Raw genomic sequence first — 16,787 nt, 5'->3', positions numbered from 1 at the left:
CATACAATACTTCACTGCAAAAATTATACAGGAGCTTGAACATTTACCGTGACACAGATTTTTCCTTATTTTAATGACATAATCATAAAATACACAAAAACACCCTGATTTGCTAACTAAACACTTAACAATGCCCTCTAAATGACATTATTTTATATACCACCTCCAAATGAAGTCAACAAATGGCAAGCTAGCAGCAAACATAAACAAACAGTATTTTTAATGCAACTTAACAGCTGGAAAGAAGGAAAGTCCCCTACAGTTCATCAGCGAGCAGTCTAAGAACCAGCTGAAATATACTTAAGAAAAGAGAGAGAAGTAAGCCAAATCTGACCCACTCTTCATAGTTCTCTTTGTTAATATTTTACCAGGGTTAGAAATAAACTTCCATTGCACACTTAATTTTTTTTTCAGCTAAGCATTAAAAGCAAGTCTTTGACCATTTAAACCATAAAAAGAGAGTACAGGCAGTACCACCAACGATTTCTATTTCTTGCTACACTGGTCTGCTAATATGAATAACCTTACCAAGAAACCACAACAGTCTCACTTCATTTCCCAGCAAGTAATTTATTAGCAGCTGACTGATGTAAGGTCTTGCATTACTAACACTTATACTGCCTTCTGTACAATACTAAATTTGCAATATATTGAGGAAATTATAACCATACAAAATGTAGAACATCTGTCAAAATAAATGAACAAATGACTTTGACTTCCTACATCCTTGATTCTTTTTTTTAAAAAAAATGTTTGTCCTCTTGCAAGTTCACAGGAATTCAGAATGAAGCAATGGCAATTAATTTAATTATTACATCAAATAAATATGTACAACAATGTTGCTTTAAAAAAGCTAAGTCAAAGAAGAAGTGGGTGTTCATCTCTTGGGATGAATTATCTGAGCAGAAAAACAAGTCAAAAGCAGTCTGTTTCTACAGAACAGGAAGAAAAACGAGTGACCATGCATTTGTTCCTAACCTTGAAAACAACACATTACATGCTTCCTGTTTCTCGGTTAAACCATTTCTTTATTCCTACTTTTAATGCAAAGTGTGTATTTTTAAGCAGAAAAATTAGAAGCATAAACCTTTAAAATGTTGCTTGCCTCAGAGCTGGAGGACTCTGGAAAGGATGCTCAGGTCCCTAGTTTGTCAGCTGTAAGCACATGGATCAGTTCTGGCAGGACTGCTTGGCGAAAAATTGACAATGAAGCCTGTGCACTCAACCCTATGCTATTCTCTTAGGCAAAATTGCTTCCCCAGAGCAGCTAGACCAGGCATAGGCAAACTCAGGCCCTCCAGATGTTTGGGACTACAATTCCCGTCATCCCTGACCACTGGTCCTGTTAGCTAGGGAATATGGGAATTGTAGTCCCAAACATCTGGAGGGCCAGAGTTTGCCTATGCCTGAGCTAGACAATAGCACCCTGAATGCAAGGGCACCTGGAGGGGCAGCATAACAAAAATAAAGGGGGAGGAAGGGAGATCTCTGCCATGTACTCCTTAGAGGGAAGTATGTCACGAGTAAAGAACTAGCATATGGAGGAAACAGAAGTTAACATATTTTTCTATAAGCTCAGCAGACCTAAAGCCTATATAATATCAGTGCCCTGAGAGGAACAGACATTTCTGCAACTGGTATAAGCCACTGGATGGCATGGACAATGTAGAGTAGATGGTATTTTGGACCTTCCCATTTCTACAATATAAGCTTCAGAAAAGGCAAGACACCTATAAATACACAGGCTTGGATGCGAAGTGTTCATCAATGAATGTAAGGGCTTTTGGTTCAACAGAAGTTCCTGCAGGGGGGAGGGAATTTTTTTCCAATTCTCTCTCCCCACTTCTGTATCAATGAAATCCTCCCACAAAAAAGTTCTCTTTTTAGCACGTGCAACTTGCTGACTAAATATTGAAAAGTGGACTGACACATTTTGAAATTTTAAAAAGATGTAGAATGGGAACAATTCTGTGGTTCATTCAACCTGAAATTATCTGTTTCAGCTTAACAAACGGTCACAGTGTAACAGAATATCAACAGTTGTCAAGGTGCTCATAAAGCAACACAGAAAAGATGGACTAACTTTGGAAGTTTTATCCACTCTTCACCAGGCAAAATAGGACTTTCACTTGAAAAATCATTCTAACAAGTGAATCCAAAAAGTGACAAAAGTCACATTTCCAGTAGAAATCCTGCACACAATTAAGACTGATTAAGAAACAGGTATGCACAACTTAACTTTAAACATTCTCCTGAAGTATGATTTTTATCTTTCACAAACCAGACTAGCACCTGGATTATAAACAAGAATCTAATCCATGAAGAAATGATCTAATAAAAGTTTGATTAAATGGGGTTTGGACAGGGAAGGTGCTTAATGGGTTGTGCTCCAAAACTTTTAGCAACATCAAACACACATGCCAATCATTCTACATTAAAAGTGCATTACCACAGTTTGTGACTGGCTTCTCCCTCAGAGATATGTTCTGGTTGAAGTCATTCATACAGTAAAAATCCTGAGCTTTTGGAAACTTGGTCTCTTGATATATCTTGATCCACATAATGTCACAGTTACACTTGAATGGATTGCCATCCAAAATCCTACAAAGATTAAAAAGACAGGATATATGGTTTTCTTTTCCAAAACTAATTAATAATATACAAGACAGTATGTACAAATGCATTAGAAAAAAAATGTTGCTCCAAATTAAAGTTTAATATGAGACCAGGCAGGACTGTCACCTAATTAAGAAGTCGTTAAGGCTGGACTGAATGTTACCTGTCCTTGATCGGCTCCATGATGGAGAGCAATTAACATAGCTCGTTCCCACTCCCACCTGGCATGATTGCTCCATCTTTAACATACCTAAACGCAAGGGTGTGAAATAGGACCTATGTGCATTGTGCATAAGCCCATACATTTCAATCGATTAATCAATACAATCTGTATATGAATAAAACAATATTCATGCAAGTCTTGTAGCAGGCATTCACAGGTGTATATGGGAGAGGAAAGGAATACTTACTCTAACATGGCACTTGATACTGTCAATATCATACATACATACATACATACATATTTATTTATTTATTTATACATACATACATACATACATACATACATGTATCTTTAAAAAAAAAACCTGGCAATTTTCTAAAACTCCCAATTAATTAGGGACACATTTTTAAATCAAATGTTTTCTAACCTATTAATCCAACTGATGAATAGACTAAATGTTTCAGCCCAAGGACCAGGTCTTGAACTGGAGGAAAGAGATGTGATTCCACTGACTTCAGTAGCGTTCTACCATTAGTTTGAGTTGTGCTAAGCACAGAGTCAACCTGTTGAGCAATTCCATATATTTCAACAATACCAGGAATATGAACCGTATGTGATTTCCAGTATTATTTGTGGAGAAAGTAAATTTTAAAATGTTTTTCATATTCTGGTGTAAAGTTAGCTCCCTTTATATTGAAGCGCCAAAGAAAAGTATTCAAAGTAAGTGATGCAATTATTCTAAAAAGAAATAATCTGTAGATCTCTAGGCAATGATGCAAAAAGTGTTTAACTAATATCAAAGAGTAATAACAAACAAAAGCTGAACTGCATACTCTAAGCATGTAAGCACATATTGAGGAATTCAAATGAAAGCTTTGCAGAACTATTCTAATTAAAACACACATGAAAGCCACAAATCAGCGCTAAGTGCAAAGATGCTGGAGACAAACACAGCACAGAACATCCAGATGTCTGGCTCAGGAACGGAACATTATCTCAACTTTGCTCATAAAAGCATACCTATGTTTCATGAGGATAATTTTTTATGTGCCGCTTGAGCCGCCAAAGACATTTCATTAAAAGAAGAAACAAACCAGCACTAATTATAATAATCTACAGGAGTTATATTTGATTTGACCACGATCTTCAAAATCCTTTTTGCCAATGCAATCTCAGCAGAATGTTCATAACAGTTCAGATGTTTCCAAAGCTCTTGATTTGGACTGGACCCAAGCCAAAGTAGATAATTCCGATCAAAACAGACTGTTCTACAGATTTGACAAATTCTCGCTAACAGACTGGAAAAGTTAAGACCCCACTCCTACAAACCTTGTGGTTTGGGTCAGCACTGGATTTCTTCCAGGGGTGCGTGGGAGACAGTACAGAGGGAGAGGATGGGATTTGCAATAAAGAGAGACAACTGTACCAAACGACTCACGTCCCACCTTAATTCTCCTTTAACATGGGGCAGTGGAGAAGGCTGGGACTTGGTCTGGTCTTCCCAGTGTCCCCTCTCTCATAAAATGGAATGCTGAATTTCTGGCTTCTGAGGGATAAACTGAGTAAAATTTACATACATGGTTTGTTTTTATTTTTGTTATGTGAATAGCAGTGAGAAGTGAAGCCCGAAGAGCCTTGGGACTGGAGATGGGGAGGAAGAGGAAGTTTCACTCTCTTTCCCTCTGTCTCTCTGCCTGCCATGGTCCTAACAAAAAATGTCTCTCTGGAGCTTTTGATTTCATTGAAATTTTCCATTGGCAGAAAGTGAGGCTTCCCTTGAAATGTAAACAGTGGCTTCGGAACATAAATCTATCAATTTGTCACCAACTAACCACTAGACAAGAAGTTGCAGCCAATTCTGATTCCTTGGCAAGTGTATCTCTACCAGCTTGCTAAACTGTTGGTGGCAAATCTGGGTTTACAGCTACACAGAGTACATGTTAATTAACCATGCATTTCAATGGTAGCCTTTAGCTAGCAAATACAAAAGGAAAAAGTATCCATGGGTCAGTCTTTCAACAGCATAACTACAACCATTATCTGCACTCAGGCAACTCAGTAGGAGCCAAATTCCCACAGCCTCAAGATAGCATTCACACTTTCCTGTCATGACACTGCCAATCTAAAGCTTTGCCCAGGTCTAATCCAGGAGTACAGTGGAACCTCGGGTTGCAAATGTGATCCATGTGGGAGGCACATTCGCAACCCACAGCACCATGTCTGCGCATGCACGGGTCGCGATTCAGCGCTTCTGCACATGCCCGAGAGCCGAAACCCGGAAGTAACCTGTTCTGGTACTGTTCTGGTACGGGTTCTGTGCAGCGCACAACCCGAAATCACATAACCTGAAGCGTCTGTAACCCGAGATACCACTGTATTGGAGGAGACACCAAAAGAAGGACTTGGCAACTGCTTAATAATAATCATCACACTTCCATAATACAGTACTTAATTTATACCCAGCAGGAAATCAGGTGGACACAGAGATGAAAGTATATGCATAGTAGATTAGGTGTTTGTCGCCCCTCCCTATTCCAAGTATACTTATTTTATGCTGATTCGTGGCTTCATGTTTGTTTTAACTTTTATCTGAATTTCTTATAACCTTAAAGTCTTTAAATCCCCACTGTGCATACTGGCCTAGCCTTTTAAACACTATTCCGCTGGTTCCATTTAGGTAAACACATGGAATTGCACGCAGGCGCATAAACAGGCCAGCAGAAGGGTGATGGAAGACTCCATCCTTCCTCTGTGCCCAGCAAAGAAACCAAGCATGCTGCAAGACGGGAGAAGCTACATCATCCATGCAAAGAAATGTAAATGCTACTGCAGGAGAAACAGAGCTCTCTCACCCACCTCTGCCAGCCACAACAGGCTAGTAAAAGAAAAATTGCAGGCTAGTAACCTTTGTTTACAAGGCTGTGCTTGTCAGATTATAAACTAGCTCCCCTTGGGGATTTAGTGGGCCATTCAGAAACATTTCCTCTGTCTTCGATATAGCAGCACATTTTAGCAGCGCAACCCAGACTTGCCCAGCTCCTAAATCTTAATGATCAGCTCACAGCTGTCAACATTTCCCTTTTCTTGCAAGGAATCCTATTCAGAATAAGGAATTTCCCTTTAAAAAAAGGGAAACGTTGACAGCTATGGATCAGCTCCCTGCCCTTTGCTCAGTAAACATCAAATGTGGTACATTGTTCCTTCTCTTTTCACAGTAACATTTCTTTCAGATTATTGCTACCCATTTATTGTTACATTTTATAATAGGTTCTCTACCCTTGTTATACCAATAACTTCCCATCTCCCCTCAAATCTCTACTTTATTAGACTGACTTATTGTTATAGCATCCAAATACCTTATAATCAACAAATTCAATCTCTTAAAATGTACTTAAAGCTATGGCCTTTTAAAACCTCTCTCAACTCATGTCTACCATGACATCTAAAACAAAGTGTTTGTTTGATTACAGGGAAGTCAAAGGACAGTCAGAACAGGAGATTGGATTATTTTCCTCTGTAGGAGTAATTTCATATCTCACTTTCATTGCACAGAAGAATCAAGTTTTGTAACTGGATGCCCCACCTGGCACCTACAGATATATGAGGCAGATTCCACTATCAAGCCAACTTTTATAGTCTCAATTATATGCTCAATTTAGCCATGAGCAAAGTGGGTGCTCCTCATGTCCTATTTGAATCACAAATTGAAAACTGAACTTAAATCCTGGCCAGTGCTAGCACAAGTTCTTTAAACTTTTGAGAGTCTATGTGCACCCAGATGAAAGATCAAAAGGAGCATTATAAAATGCCATCATTCGGCTGTTTATGCCAGCAACGTACATTAATATGAGCTGACAAAAAAGTATCACATTCAACTGAATAGTACAATCTTTACTATAGAGGTTGGATTAGCGAAAATACTCAGTGGAGTAAAGGAGTTGCTCACACATTCAAAAGACTTCTTCATATCTCAGCTTACTGAGATATAATCGACCAAACATGGTCACTCTATTTTCTCAAACAATAATCTTTCTCATCCAGCTGCTTGATGACTACTACATTACAAAAATATGCAAACTAATGCTGCCTCTTGAAGTGTAATCACATTGCTTTCCAAGGCCATAGTATATTTTCCCTTGTCTATCAAATTTCCATATCTGCACATACCATGGGACCTAACTATGATTAGAATCTCCTTGGGAACTTCTAAAACCAGTAAATCCCTAAAAAGCAATATGTAACAAATATTTTAAAATATATATTTACTGGTATTACAGCTAATGAGTTGAATCCATCTAAATTTTACTCATAGCAGATCCTCTGAAATGAATGAACCTAAGTTACACATGTCCATTCAATTACAATAGGTTTCCTCTGAGTAGAATTAACACTGGTTTCAACACAATGAGTCCAGGTAAGATAATGTGCCTTCAGACAAGTTTAAGAAGCAGCAGGAAATAAAATCAAACACAAATCTAGTTTTTAAATCCTCCAGATAGTCATAGTTTACTTCTTCTCTATCAACTGATTAAAACAACAAAATTTTCTTTTACTGTACAACTTCACCAGAAAGACAAGTGCAATAAAGATGTGAAGAAAGTTCCAAAAGAGCAGGACAAAGACGAAAGAACAAAAGGTCCAATCCACACAGAAACGTTTTAGAGCAACAGGATGTGAATTCCCATGACCATGGTATGTTACCTACTGACTACTTCTTCATAAGCACAGCTCAAGCATCACTTGATCCACTTTTACAAGTTTTGTGATACTGCCCCAGTAACTAAAAACTTTAATTAGGTGAAGCGATTAAGTCTGCTGCTTCACCAAGGGTTCAGTAATTCTCATCAGGTTAAAGGGTCACGTGATGCTAGGCCTGCTCAAGGGCTTCCCATAGTGCACAGTTTACTGCCACTGCAATTCTCTAGTGTTTCAAAAGTAGATTGATCTGCAGTGTGGATTCTGTGGTTTGAGGGGCAAGAGAGAAGATCCCCTGTTAAAGAGTTCTAGCCTACGAGTCCTTTTCACAATACAGCGATTGCATGGAAGTCTCTTTAAATTGTCTCCATGGGATGAAGTGAGTTGTTTGTCTGTATTGTGCTCATCACATGTATCTGTCCCATATTCTTTACCACCACAGTCCCCAAACATTCCCAGTAAAGGCTTGTGGAGTATGGAGACAAAACTTGTGGTAGTGACCAACCCATCTCATTCACCAGAGCACACAAATGTCTTTAGGCCTGCGCAAAGTAAAATTTACCTTTTCTTAAACCCATAAGTATTTCCTTGATATATTCCATGTCCATTAAATACTGGATAATGGTTATTTTTAATTATTTATTATTACATTTATATCTCACCTTCCCTTCAAGGAGTTCAAGGCAGCACACAAGCTTTCAACACTCTCCATTTTATCCTCACAAGAACCCTGTGAAGTAGGCTTGGGCTGGATGGGTGATGATAATGGCAACTACTACAACAACCAACCCTCAACATTTAAGAAACAAAACAAAACAATTACTTACAGATCAGTCAAATTGAGGTGGCGGAAAGACTTTCTGGACAAACTTGAAAACTTGTTTCCAGATAAGTTACTGTAAAGAAACAGAATGTCATTATTAAAAGTAAAAAAAAAAAATCTGAAATAAAAATATTGCAATATTTGGTAAGTTGGTAAAGCTACCAACTTTCAGTTTTTTTATTGGGTGATGGCCTATACAACGATACGGACTGTACTTTAACTTGAAGATGAGACACAACACAAAGGCAAGCACTCATCACGATGTGCACCTTTAAACAGGTCTATTCATGTAGAGGAAAAATGTGGATTAAGTTTTACTCCAAAGACATTCTCAGATGTTGACTACATGCTCAACTTATTCATAAGCAATATACATGTTTACCATGTATTCTTTGATCCTTCATTGAAAACTGTACTTACCTAAACCCTGACCACATGCCAACTAAGAAGTTTCATAAGCTTTTTATATATCCTTTTGAAACTGCATGAAAGATCACAGGGAAAATGGCAAAATACAGCCATTAGGCCTTTCACGTCAATTAAGCATTCAGGGCGTCATACTATAATGAGCTTTAATGTCTTCTACTAGATTGAAGATCAGAGGCAATTTTGCTCTAGATTATGTTCACATGGTCATCTGTGCTGTGGGGGTGGGCACACCTTCATTGAAGAAGAGACAAAGGAGGAAAAATAGAATAGAATAGAATAGAATAGAATAGAATAGAATAGAATAGAATAGAATAGAATAGAATGTTCCCAGTGAGCAGGGGAGATGCTTAGTAGATGCTGTAGTGATCCCTGTCATCTATGTTCCCATTCAGACTACAAATCTCTGCAGACCTGGACCTTTTTTTTAGGGCTGGAAACCATAGCTGTCAACGTACAGATTTGAAAATAAGGGACCAGCAGCCTCGAAAATAAGGGATCAGCTGCCAAAATAAGGGATTTTCCAGGCACAGGTATGTTCAACTTCTGAGCCCTTCTGAGCCAAAGGCAGAAAGCCCAGCCAGCAGCCAAACGAAGCCTCATCAATAAGGGACAACAGCGGGACATGGCGCTGGGATAAGAGACTGTCCCGCCAAATAAGGGACGATTGACAGCTATGCTGGGAGCAAGTGTAGAAGCTGCCATGAATTGCCAGTTTTGCCTCCCCACAACCTCCATCCCAGTTGAGTGCACATCTGACTGAAGTAAGGGATATGAAGATACACTGCACAGCACCTGAAGCTGAAGCACTCCAAAGAGAGGAAGTAAGGAAGGCACTGTCATCAAAAATTAAAACAAAAAATAGTCGTAGTAGCATAGTCAACTCCTGGTCATTAAAGTGCTATTAATATGCTGCTTAGGACACAAGATGGGGGAATTAAATTCACCTAGGGCAGTGAAGAAAAAATATTGGAATAGTCCTAAGGAGATATAGTAGTACCTCGGGTTCAGAACTTAATTTGTTCCGGAGGTCCGTTCTTAAACTGAAACTGGTTCTTAACCTGAGGTACCACTTTAGCCGCTGCACAATTTCTGTTCTCATCCTAAAGCAAAGTTCTTAACTTGAGGAACTATTTCTGGGTTAGCGGAGTCTGTAACCTGAAGCGTCTGTAACCCGAGGTACCACTGTATTGGTCTGCTTTACAATGCTGAACTATATTTTTGTATTATCTTTTTCTTTTTCTTTTTCTTCTTCTTCTTTGGCGATCACTCGTAGCAGAGTAAGATTGTCTTCCATAAACACGGTTTTAACAATGAGTCCGTAAGTGATTGTGGAGACCAGTTCTGGACCCACACGTCCTTCCCCAGTGAGGACATTGGTTCCCAGGCGGGAGTTGATCACAGTGTGGATTTGCCAAGCGTGCCTTCCTCTTAGCACGTTTCTCCCTTGCGTTCTGAGTTCGAATGTCTTCAAAGTCCAACAGGAGCACTCGCAGGCCAGTGTTTCCCAGTTGTCGGTGTTTATACTACATTTTAAAAATTTGCCTTGATACAGTCTTTAAACCTCTTTTGTTGACCACCAGCATTACGCTTTCCATTTTTAAGTTCAGAATAGAGTAGCCACTTTGGAAGATGATAATCAGGAATCCACACAACATGACCAGTCCAGCGAAGTTGATGTTGAAGAATCCTTGCTTCAACACTGGTGATCTTTGCTTCATCCAGTACACTGATATTAGTTCGCCTGTCTTCCCAAGTGATGTGTAAGATTTCTCGGACACACCGTTGATGGAATCTTTCGAGAAGTTGCAGATGGCATTTGTAAGTGGTCCATGTTTCGCAAACATACAGTAAGGTTGGTAGTACAATAGCTATGAGCCTCAGGATCATGTACTCTCGCTTCCTCTCTCTGCCTTCTGCTTGAGTGAAGATCAGATGCTTTCGATTCTACTTGTAATGAACTGCATTAAATTAGGAGCTGCACTCAGTGTTACATGCTAAGCCATTTGTAGTATACATGGTTCTCCTCTTTCTTAATTAATCCCCACAACAACTCCATCAGGTAGATTAAGACTAAGAGGCAGTGCCTGGCCCAATGAACTTCATGGCTGAGTGGGGATTCGAACCCTGGTCTCTCAGGTCCTAGTCCGGCACTCTAACCACTACATCACACTAGTTTACAACTCTCATCATTCTTGACTACTGGCCAAATGCACTGGGGCTGAATGGAGTTGGGGGTCTATCAACAACCAGATGGTCACGGGTTCCTCACCCACAGTTGAGGGTGAATTAGGTGTTTGCCGACTTTATTATAATGTGCAGCTTTAATAAGTGTATTAGGCAAGCCCTGATTCTTTCAGCAAGGGAGTCAAGCAAGACTTCATTTTACACTGTTCCTACTTGTGCTACTTTTTACCATTTTATGTAACTGAGAAATCTGCCAGGCTATAGCACGTCAGTTATTACACAGTTGGAGTAATATGAAACATGAATGAAAAGTTGATTGCATTCTTTTTAAGAGGACTTTTAGCATATGCATTTGAGGGCGATTTTTACAGTAGAACATGCATTTTTTTTTACACATTTGGCATATTTGTGAGCTTAAAAATTTATTGCAAAATTTAGAAAAGAGCAGAACAACCCAAAGTGACCAATTTAGTATATTTACTCATATTTAGTAAACAAAGCTCAAAATTCTGAAACTTCCAAACTTGCCCAATATTTATGTGCAATGAGCAGCCATTCATTGTTACTAATGAACATACAAAACAGAAAATAAATCACTGGAAAATGTTCTCCCTCACAGATGTGTTTGCAATTCATGATCTGGAAATGTGAATTTGGTTGGTTCACTTTAAAATACAGAATGAACTGAATCCCTTCAGTGTCCCTAGCATATACTTGCATGCACTGAGCATCAATGCCCAAACGTTTTGAAGAGCACATACTGTACAATACTTATTCTGGCACTTAAATACACAGTGACTGTTCATACAGCACGATAACAATCATTAATGATTTTGACTGCTGAATTTACAAACAGGTGGCTTTGCTAAAACAGGGCTGTTCAATGGCTTGTTAAGTGTTATTGTTTTGAAATTTAAAGTCAGTGAGAATGCCAGAACTGAATCAGTGATGCTGTAAGTTACATTTAAGCCATATCTACTGGAATGTTTATTTTCCTTTGTTTACATTATTACCGATTTCAAATAATCAAGCTAAAGGAAAGCATTTTGGCTGTACAAATTTCATCTGGGGAGGGGACAAAATGTATTCTTTAGCATCAGACGTTATTGCAGTTGCTTTAAGTGCTCGCCGCTATCATTAGTATTTTCACATGAAATACTGTTGGGAATCAGTTTATTTTAAAAAAGGGATTTTAAAAGGAGTTGAAAGGCTCCTCCTGTGACATAATTAAAGCCAAAATAGTTTTCTTAGTTGGAAAGTTCATGCAGTTATATCAATCTTCATTAAAATGTCTGCCAAAAAAACAAAAACAAAAATGGTTTCCAAATCCTAGATGTGCACCAATTGTTATAAGACAAGAAACAGTGAAATGCATAAATGTATGCTGTCACTCTGATGATTTAAACTTCAGTAGAAAAAGCAAACATTACTCCCTATGAAATCACTTGGATTTTTGCCACCAATGTTAATGAGACTCAAGGATATACAGTGGTGGTGGGGGGTTGTTTTGGGTTGTTTTTAGCTTAATATGAAAATGAATAATGACTCTGTCTGAATGCCACGCAAAACCAGTCTTGCTCAACCTGGGTTCCTCAGCCATTGGTGGTCCACAACTTCCATCATTCCCAGATCGAATGGTCTGAGATTATGGGAGCTGTAGTCCGACACCACCTGATGGACCTAGGCTGAGGAAGGCTGTGGTAAACAAATATTCCGATTGAGTAGAACAGGCCACAGCAAGCCTCCTCCCCACTCTTCCTCCAGTGTGGTCACAAGAACTTCAAAAGCTTTTGCTTTTCCCCCTTTTTTCTTTTTTGCTTAACGTAAGGATGGGAAGCCTCTTTCAGTCTGAGGGCCCCACTACTTTGTGGTGGCCACATCCCGGTGAGGGACAGGGTCAAAAACAAAAGTGGGCAGAGCATCCAGTGTAAATGCAACCTTTGTACAGTAGACTATGTTCTACACACATTCCTCTATATCAGGAGTCGGCAAGGTTTACTTTGCCTGGGCTGGTTCACTCCAGCAGATGTGATTTCCAGCGCCGCGGAAGTGAGTCCCTGCACCAGGCTAGTTTAGCATATCATGGGGACTTGCCAAGTGGACAGCTCGGTTCGGGGGCGCCTGGTGGGCCGGTTAAATGACCCCTGTTGGCTAATAATAATAATAATAATAATAATTTATTTATACCCCGCCCATCTGGCTGGGCTTCCCCAGCCACTCTGGGCGGCCTCAAAAAAAAAATTAAAATACAATAACCTATTAAACATTAAAAGCTTCCCTAAACAGGGCTGCCTTCAGATGTCTTCTAAAAGTCTGGTAGTTGTTGTTCTCTTTGACATCTGGTGGGAGGGCGTTCCACAGGGAGGGTCCCACTACTGAGAAGGCCCTCTGCCTAGTTCCCTGTAACTTAGCTTCTCACAGTGAGGGAACCACCAGAAGGCCCTCAGTGCTGGACCTCAGTGTCCGGGTAGAATGATGGGGGTGGAGACACTCCTTCAGATATACTGGACCGAGGACGTTTAGGGCTTTAAAGGTCAGCACCAACACTTTGAATTGTGCTCGGAAACATACTGGGAGCCAATGTAGGTCTTTCAAGACCGGTGTTATGTGGTCTTGGTGGCCACTCCTAGTCACCAGTCTAGCTGCCGCGTTCTGGATTAGTTGTAGTTTATGGCCCATGGGCCTTAGGTTGCCTACCCCTGCTCTATACACTCCATCCAAGGAACAAAGGGGCAATATCAGAGCTCAAGAACACATTTCAGCAAGGCAGACAAGGAAGTAAAGCAGGGTTGATGTGGACTGGGGGGAAGGGTGTGTGGCCTGACAGAGGGGCGTGCAGAAGCCATATGTGGCCCCTAGGCCTGAACTTCCCCACTCCTGGCTTAACCAACAGCTCACCATGTCATCTGAAGCAACAAGCTGCCATTCATGTTAAATATGATTTGTTTGAAACAAGCCAATTGTGGTTTAGCATGACATCCCAATATGGCCTATGCAATAAGTTTCATGGACAAAACTCAAGAAGCCACATCTTTCAACAGAACATGTAGCTGCATAACATATATTCAAATGCTTCTGATATTTAGGGCTCTTATTTCATCACTCAAAGTCCTGGAACTGCCACAGGCAGACCGCTTATCAAAAGGCGGAGATAAGCAAACTCGCTATATTCTGATTCTTTTTTACAAGGGGAGGCCATTATGTTCCATCATTAAGGGTTTTTAATGCAAAATCTGTTTCCCAAATTCTCTATGCTTCAAACGTCTGGTACAATGGTTTATTTCCTAAGTTAGACTGGTTCCGGGCAAAGTTTCTTCGGTCCCTATTACAGGTCCCAAACTGTGTCCCAAATTCAATTCTATTTCTGGAAACAGGTGAATGCCCACTCTCCACCAAAGTATGGTGGGCTGCCATGAGATACTGGCTCAAGATCTCAGTATTTGGTCTGGATAAGGGATTATTAGTACATTTAACCAATGAGAAGTTTGTCAGCCCATGGCTGAAAACTATTGCCAGGAAAGCCACCTCAATTGGTCTGCCATCATCCCTCTTATATCATCTGGGTTACGACACTGCTCTTGAATCCCTGAGGCAAAGGCTTTGGGACATCTCACATAGTGACCTGCGACCCCGATCTTATGTAATTTGTAGCCTGGTCACAGCTGGAATCCAATACAGGTACGACTTTCATATATCCTCATAACTTAGGAATTTGCCTGTACCTACCTATCGGTGTTTATTTACCAAAGCCAGACTAAATGTATTTCCCTCGGAAGTTCTAAATGGCAGACTGAGAGGCATCCTCTATCAGAATAGGCTTTGTTTATGTTCTGAGGACGTCGATTGTATGAAGCATATCCTACTGCATTGTGGGCAATATGAGGGATCAACTGATTGAAGGGAAAATCTGAAGCCTCCCATATTGAATATCTTTTGGAAGACAGGTCAAATGATATTACACTGGCCATGGCAAAGTTTCTTTCGGAGGTTATAAGAAACAAAGATGATTATGCCCTAAATAAAACAAAATGACGGCCTTGGTTTTTTCCATCTGTCTGTCTGGTCGTTTTAACTGTATCTAGTTTTGAAATTTTTTTGTGGGTCTTTGGACGACAATAAAGTATTGTTGTTGTATAACATATATACAAGAGTAAATATCCACAGGCATATCACTTGCTGTATCACTAACATTTTTCAGATACATTAGAATGTGCATCCTAGTGTACATGCTGTATACCTGTAGTATACTGCTTTTGACAATATACAAATATGCACATGCCTTTAAATGCTTATCTCCATCAGCATTCTGCTGCTAGCTCAGGTGCTGTGTGTCTCACAGGAATACATGATATTTTTATGTGTAAATATAAAACATGGAATTTGCAAAGTGGCAATTAGCAGGTCATTGGTATCTAATATTTTTCTTCCCTTAGATTCCAAGCTTGAAATCCATGGCTCTTTAGTCCTCATACTGTATCACAAGCTGTTAACAATCCAGAATGAAAAGCAAAGTCAGCAACCACTTTTTTACTTAAAACACACTTCCAACATATAACCAGATATATCTACATTACTGTAGAAGATTTCCATTTATCATTCTTTCTAAACTGAACTTGAACAATCCACTGCCATCAGTATGGTAGCAAAACAGGGCCAACCACAAACAATATAGTGCTTTCTGCACGCAGAAAAGTGGAAGTAGTGCATTAATGAAAAAGGAAATTAAGGTAGTGCTAAAATGGTTCAACAATGCTCAATGCTTTCAAAGGTGTTAGAGGATAAATAATAAAGTAAAGGGGAGAGCCATGGATTAGCCTGCTTGAACCCATAACAGGACAGATTAGGGTCAGGGTCAGGATGAAGGTTAAAAAACTTTCCACTTCTCACAATGCAGAGAGGTTTCAAGAAGAAGGCAAATGAAAACAGCATATTTTCCCTTTCTTTTTTCAGACACACCCACTTTGCTACGTAGTGATACAGGTAGAAGGCTGGCAATCAGCCCCAAACCTGTCATTTAGAACAACTAGGAAAGGCTTTGAGGGGATGAGAAATATGTTGTTTTCTTTTCCCTCTCCTGAAATCTACACACACACACACACACACACACACACACACACACGTGAAGAAGAAAAGGAGGAGTTTGGATTTGATATCCTGCTTTATCACTACCTGAACGAGTCTCAGACACGTGAACAGACACGTGAACACCTTTGCAAGCCACAAAAAATGTTTGCTCCAGGTTGGTGTGAACCCTGATCAGGAGCCTTGCAGCACCAATGATTCATTGCAATACTTTGGGGCAGGTCACAGCTTGCTATTTTTAAACAGCATCCCTCTAATTTTCTTCACATGGATTGCAAATAAGGTAATGATGTATGATAAAGTTTTGCGTATTCTGGAACCATTAAGTTTTTACTTACATGTAATGCAGGCTGGGATTTTTCAGGAAAGCTTTGGTTGAGACAAACTTCAAACCTGAATTCACCACAGTTCTGGCAAAAAACACAAATGCAAGTTAGAATTGTCAAGTGATCGTTAATCCTTTTTAATGCTGCATAACAGTTCAAGCTTCTGCCAACCTAGCAATTCGAAAGCATACCAATGTAAGTAGATAAATAGGTACTGCAGCAGCGGGAAGGTAAATGGTGTTTCCATACGCTCTGGTTTCCATCACGGTGTCCTGTTGTGCCAGAAGCGGTTTAGTCATGCTGGCCACATAACCCGGAAAGCTGTCTGTGTACAAATGCCAGGTCCATCGGCCTGAAGTGAAATGAGTGCCACACCCCATAGTCACCTTTGACTGGACTTAACCGCCCAGGGGTCCTTTATCTTTTACCTTAATAGCTCAAGGTATTTCATGATTATTTATATTGGTTC

General features: G+C 39.8%; 1 protein-coding gene across 8 annotated transcripts in view; it reads right to left on the bottom strand.

Annotated features, from left to right (window-relative positions):
- The window catches only part of NTRK2 (neurotrophic receptor tyrosine kinase 2), a 187,273-nt gene that overhangs the window by 148,492 nt on the left and 21,994 nt on the right, over positions 1 to 16,787 (bottom strand). For all 8 annotated transcript variants that reach the window (XM_081930494.1, XM_081930500.1, XM_081930501.1 and 5 more), the window contains exons 3-5: positions 16,331 to 16,402; positions 8,302 to 8,370; positions 2,450 to 2,601 (exon numbers count right to left, since the gene is read on the bottom strand). In XM_081930494.1, the coding sequence (XP_081786620.1) occupies positions 2,450 to 2,601; positions 8,302 to 8,370; positions 16,331 to 16,402 (293 nt within the window). The remainder of the gene's footprint in view (positions 1 to 2,449; positions 2,602 to 8,301; positions 8,371 to 16,330; positions 16,403 to 16,787) is intronic.

This window comes from Podarcis melisellensis (genome assembly GCF_964234715.1).
Source record: "Podarcis melisellensis genome assembly, chromosome: 11".
NCBI classification, from domain to species: Eukaryota; Metazoa; Chordata; class Lepidosauria; order Squamata; family Lacertidae; genus Podarcis; species Podarcis melisellensis.
Note: the sequence above shows the minus strand (reverse complement) of the source record. Positions and strands in the feature narration are given on the sequence as shown.